The sequence below is a fragment of the Aythya fuligula genome, chromosome Z (genome assembly GCF_009819795.1).
Source record: "Aythya fuligula isolate bAytFul2 chromosome Z, bAytFul2.pri, whole genome shotgun sequence".
In the NCBI taxonomy this organism is placed as follows: Eukaryota; Metazoa; Chordata; class Aves; order Anseriformes; family Anatidae; genus Aythya; species Aythya fuligula.
Genome location: NC_045593.1, coordinates 66,974,589 through 66,980,650, shown reverse-complemented (window position 1 = coordinate 66,980,650; position 6,062 = coordinate 66,974,589). Strand labels below are relative to the sequence as shown.

The 6,062-nt window shown below is 43.7% G+C and overlaps 1 protein-coding gene across 4 annotated transcripts in view; it reads left to right on the top strand.

The window, feature by feature from the left end:
* Positions 1-628: 628 nt before the first annotated feature.
* DMXL1 (Dmx like 1) overlaps positions 629-6,062 on the top strand; it is a 91,474-nt gene continuing 86,040 nt past the window's right edge. For all 4 annotated transcript variants that reach the window (XM_032206676.1, XM_032206677.1, XM_032206675.1 and 1 more), the window contains exon 1: positions 629-766. In XM_032206676.1, the coding sequence (XP_032062567.1) occupies positions 680-766 (87 nt within the window). In that variant the 5' untranslated portion in view covers positions 629-679. The remainder of the gene's footprint in view (positions 767-6,062) is intronic.

The following is a 6,062-nucleotide window of genomic DNA, read 5'->3' as shown; positions in this document are numbered from 1 at the left end:
ACACGCAGTGAAAAATGTGAATTTTCGTCACATCAGGAGACTAGATAGGAGAAACCTGTCGTTTATTTGCATGAAACTCTGCAGCAGCACAATACAATAGTGTGTATTATAGTGAGGGGCGACTCTGACTTTGCACCACTCCCCGGAACGAGAGGCTCTAACGAGTCTCTCTACCGAGATAATGCAAGTCACTGCGGGCGCTGCGGTTCACGGGGGAGGGCGACAGCCCCAACAGCGCTGATGCTGCTTTAGGACACGGCGCTGGGCGGCCCCAAACCCCTGACAGGCGACGGGGACGGGGGCAGCGAGGCGGGAGGCGCCCCCCGCCCGGTCTGACAGACCCCGGCCACCTCACGGCCGGCGCGGAGCGCATGCGCAGCGGCTCATGGCCGCCCGGCGGCGGGAGGGATCTCGCGAGATCCCGGCCGCCTCTCGCGAGAGCCAAGCGCGCCGAGGCGGCGGGCGGGCAGTGGCGGCAGTCAGTGGCGGGCGGGCGGCGAGGCGGGTGGTAGGGGGCGCTGCTCCGCTGTCGCCGCCCCGCCGAGGAGACTCCACCCCACGCTGTGTGCCTCCTCCTCCTTCTCCTCCTCCTCCTCCTCCTCCTGCGCCGCCGCCGCCCGCGGGACGAGGGAGGGCCGAGCGGCGGCGTCCCGGCAGCGCCGGGCGCCTGCGTGTCGCCATGAACCTGCACCAGGTGCTGACGGGGGCCGTGAACCCGGGGGACAACTGCTTCTCGGTGGGGAGCCTGCACGGGCAGCCCTTCACGGTGAGTCCGGGGGGGGGGGGTGGGAGGCACCTTCCCCGCTGCACCTGCGGGGCAGCCGGGCTGGGGGCGGCCGCCATCAGCGAGCCGTGCCGGGGCACCGCACGTGAAGATGGGGGTGGCCCCGGTGGCCGTGGTGGTGGCCCTGGTGGTGGCGGTGGCCGCCCGGCTGTTACATAAACGGCGCCCCTCAGGCGCGACCTTCGCGGTGGGGGCGCCCCGCAGGCGGCCGGGGGGGCCCCGCATTGCCCCGTGTCAGCCTTGTCCCCCCCCTTCCCCCCCCCCCCCCTTCCACTTTTCCCTCTTGTTTTGGGTTTTCTGCCTGTGCAGGGGGTGCCCTCCCCGCCCCTTTCCCTTCCAAAATGCCCCCCCCCCCCCCCCGTCTGCCTCTCCTCTTCAGGCGAAAATGAGGAGCGAAATGAGCGGAAAGTCGGCTGTTCTTAGCCGTGTTTTCCTCTGGTCGCTGTGCGGAGCCCGATAGGGCAGCGGTAAATGGAGGTGCAGGAGCTGAGCCTGCCTCTCCCCACTGCTCACGGCTGTCACCGTGCCCTGCCAGCACGGGGAGGGAGGCCGGGGCACCCTCACGGGTCCTGGGCCACCTGCCCTCACGCTGCTCCCCTGGGGTTGGCTTTGAGGAGCCGGTCTGGCCTTGTCAGTGCTGTGCCTGCTCCCCTAAAGCCTCCCTGCTGTAAGGCAGCTCATGTTGGGAGCCTTCTGCAGCTGGAGCAGTCATGACTTCCCGTGCCCACTGTGCTGGATCTTCTGATTTCACATATTCGGAAGTGTTTGAGACCCACAGGTGGTAGGGAAGTGCCGTAGCGAGGCGGCAAAGTTTAGCGTACAGTGAAGTGCTGGTAAGGTTTCGATATGTGATGTCCAAATGGGAAGCTCAAGAAGTTCCTTCTTGGGGAGAAGGAGGTCGAGTTGTCGGTGTCACTGAAGAGCTCTCTCCTACTACAGCCTAACTTCCAGAAAGCGTCAGGATTTCCTGATGGATAAAAGGGGTGAGGATCTCTCTTTGGGGAGAAAGGAACCACTGGAGAGTGCAGCTTTCCCTGTTTCTATTGGTCTGTTGTTCCCAAGATCTGTTTTGACATAAATATAGTAACAGTGTTTCCTATAGACACATTCATCTTGGTTTTTGTCCTTTTGCTCAGAAGGTTATTAATAGATTCCTTTTCCTCAGATTTAAAATTGCCAGCAGAAATATCTTTGGCTTGTTGTTGTTTTTTTCCTGTTGTTACTTGTTTTATAACACCACGTTAAAGTCACTACGGTGCTTAGAAACATTAACAAGTGAAAGGTACTACAACTAATTCCTTTTCCTGGAAATGGTGGACTGAACCTTTAGAAAATCCAACAGGAAAATTGACAGTTTTTTTCCTGCATCTGAAATCAAGATGTAAGCATTAACGAGTATAAAAACTATTGAATCATATATCAGTACTCAATAATAATAAAAACATCTCATCAAACACCTGTGAGTTTTTGGTCAGAGAGACTGGAAACACAGGAGTTGATGTGTCAGGATGCTGTACTGAAGCTGGGGAGAGTTGTCATTGTCTGACAAGATAACTTGTTCTGCAGTACCTCAATTTTTTTATATATGGTGTTGTCCCGAATATTGCTTGCACACTTGTACTGAATATAAGGGGAAAAAGCTTTAAAACATTCAATTTTAAGCTGAAAATAATAGATTATTCTTGACTTTAAAGTTGGAGATTAAATTAGTAGGGGGTGCCTATACACAGTGAATTGTATGAACCTTTCTGAAAACACCTGGTTTGGTTTTAAACTGGCATGTGAGGTCCTCACGGTGTGCAGGTGGCAGAGGTTCTGTCTTTCATTTTTCTGGATTTCTTTTTTAGGATCTGATGTGACAACTGGAGTTTAAGCTTTCTTAGAGGGAGGTCTGATAAAGAGTTTTTGGCACGCCTTTTATTTGTATATAGAAAAGGCTCATAAGGATCAAGATAACTTAAGAAGTATTCCTGTTATTTATCTACTGAGAACGTGTGATAGTAACATCTGGTATGCTAATGAGTATAAAGAACTTGGCCTACAGAAGTTAGTATCCATTTGCTCTTGATGTGCTTCTCCTGAAATGTAGTAGTTTTATTTGCAGTGGAATGCATCCTTTACTTTCTTTGTTTTCAGATGTGGAGTATTTCATACCTGAAAACATTTGATTCCTAAATTCATAAGTTAATGCTCACATACTTAGGATACCGCTATAGTAGTTTTTATGGAAGTTGTGTAGAAGCTAATCAATACTGATAACACTTCTAGTGATTGATTTGCTCTTTGCGTGTTTCCTTATTCAGTTCTGCTTTGGTGACTTTTTTTTTTGCTAGATTCTCTTTTAACAAAAAATATCAGAAGGGGAGAAAAGTCACTATCAGCAACAGGAACTTTACAAGCACATGTCCTAGGACTGGTCGTGGTAGCTGTAAAAGGGTTGTTGCTTGTAGGGGCAAAAAATTGGGAAAGATAAATAAAGTGCATAGTTCAATGCAAGCAGAATCTTTTTTTTTTTTGGACAGATTTCCTGCGTGTGTGTGTGTAGTTTAAGTCATCTTGGACCTGAGACTTGTTTTGTATGACTGACAAAACTGTGAAATTAAAATGTTAGCTAGAGAACATTTGAAAAATGTGTTTGTTTTTTTTTTTGAGTAGTTTGAATAAGACCACACTCAATTTTTCCAAAGATGCTGGATAGCATTATGAAGTAGAGATTTCCAGCTTTATAAAATTGTTTGATAAACAAAAGCAGGCTCAGTAAAATTGTTTCTAGACTGTCTAGAAAGTATTTAACATTTTATTTGCATTTATAACTTCATGGGTAACTGTAGTCAAGAAGCTTAACTGAGTGGTCATAAGAGCCTCTGAGAAGTTAGACTCTTTGCACCTGCCTCTTGATTGTAACTTAGACAAGGGAAGGAAGCTTTTTTGATACTATTTTTTGTCTATGTCCTAGTTAACCTATTCCGAACTTAAGAAATTAAGTATTTTTAATTGAGCTAAACTTGGAGAAAAAAAAAAAAAAACACAGCTGAACCTTTTCAATGAAAAGTGCAGTTTCAGTAGGCCTTGTTTCTAAGTGCATGGCCAATCAATTCACCACTTGGAGAACTGTATTATTTTAAATACTGTCCATAGGTTAAAAAACCTTTTTCCCCAGGTAAGAGTATTTCTTGAATGTAATTACTTATCTAAAAGTATTTTTTAAATTAGATATTTAAATGCAATACTCTCAATATTAAAACTTGCATACAGAGTACATAGTCTCTTTTTTAACTGATGGCTTATGTTTCTGTTTCCTTGCTTTTTTGGTTTATACTTTTAAGACATATCACCCTCAATATCTGTGATGGGGGGGCAAAGGGACCATGCTGAAAATAGTAGTATGAATGTCTGCCTGAGACATTTTTTTAATAGAATAATTCAGAGATGTTTCATGGTGACTGTGTCTGTTTTGATTTTCCCTGTGCTGTGTAAAGGAGAAAAACACAGATTTTTTTCAGTGTTACCTAGCTGATAGATTTATTTGCCTTTATCTTTACTTTTCAGGAGACTGAATTTTTTACATTTTTCTTTAAAGAGGAAGGGGTGAGAAAGGGAGAAAAACAGAGGGAAGTGAGACATAATGCAATTTGTGTAGTATATAAGCATCATTCAGCCCAGGAAAACTGAGGTTGTATTATGTTTATGTGCCCAATGCAGCAAAAGAAACAGGTAATTAATAAAGATAAGCTTTCTGTTTTGTTTTGTTTTTTTTTTTGTTTGTTTGTTTGTTTTTTTTGCTTTTTTTTTTTTTTTTTTTGTAATAAGTATTTGTTCTTAGTCTACATCTTGTTTGCTTTTTTTCCTTGGGGTAGCTTTGTTCTTTCTTTCAAGTGGGAAATTAAACTTCCCTAGGGTAGTGAAGTAGCTGTTGGAAACTTCTTTCAAGCATGTCATAAAAATACCATTCAGCTATCACAGAATTTTAATAGAATCTGTTTTATCGGTCAATTTGGTTGTGAACCCTGACATCCTGACCTTTTGGACTTACCTCATTTCATTTGTGAGAGACCCAAGTACCCTTAAGACCCGTGAGTGGTAAAAATGGTCAGGACTATGTAACTATGAGTGCACACATACTGTGCGTATTATCTGAAATGGGCAGTTTATGGTAGGTGTACGCGTGCCCTGCACATAAGAGATATAGGTTAAATAAAGTTTGTGCAGGTCACATAGGATTATTTCTCATTCATTATGTAGCTGTAGCAAAAACAACAGCACAAACTTTGTATGTCCATACATAGAAAAAAATATATAAAGAGGATGGGTATAAAGGAACTAACTGTTTCAGAGGTGCTGCACTGTGTAAGAGGTCAAGACTCTTGCTCTCTTGCTTTTCTTCTGTTGAGGACAGAGTCTGATTTGCCAGTACCAGACTTTGGTTTCTAAGAGTTTTGTGTATCAGACTTTCACTGTAGAAAGAAATGAAAATAGTTCATAAAATTGTTTGTACCACTTTCCTTTAAAGCTAACATGCTTTTAATGCACTATTAGTGTCAAAACATGATCTCCAAATAAATATGATTTTAGAAGTAAAAACCGACATCAGATTAAAAGAACAGGTAGAAACTGTCTGAAAATCCAGTGTGGCACGCAAAGTAACATTTATTTTTGCAGGCCTAAAACATGTTTCACTTCCTAATTTCAGGCTTGTTTTGCTATGTCACCCGCCAGTGAAATCCATTTTCCTGCGGCTTGAACTAGTTCTACCTTGTTCATTGGTGTAACAAAAGAACAAAGCATTGTTTAATAAACACACCAAGAACATGATAATGTAAACAGTATCTGCTTGTCTCATTTTGTAAAGACAACTTGTTTGTAAATACTCCAGGACATTCTTAAGGTGAAAGGCTTCTTTTGTTTAATGAAATCAGACTTAAGAGACTCTTCTTGACTTTTGAAAAAATATTTAGGAATTTATCTAGGGATTCTCTATTAGTTTAACAGTATGGCAGCATTTTCCAGCCCCTGCCTGTCTTCTCCCTTCCTTGCCTCCAATAAAAATAAATAAATAGCTTTTTTTTTAAAAAAAAGCTAATAGAGAACATGGTGACTAGTCAAGATAAGAGGTGTGACAGGCTTATACTCTGGAATTGCTTTTTGTCCTACAGAAAACAGACCGCTTGCATGCTTTTCTTCTTAGTTTCTGTAGCTTATAGAAACATTCATAGTAAAAAAAAAAAAAACTCAGCACCTGTCGAAACAAAAATGAGCGACGTGAACTATTAAGTAGATA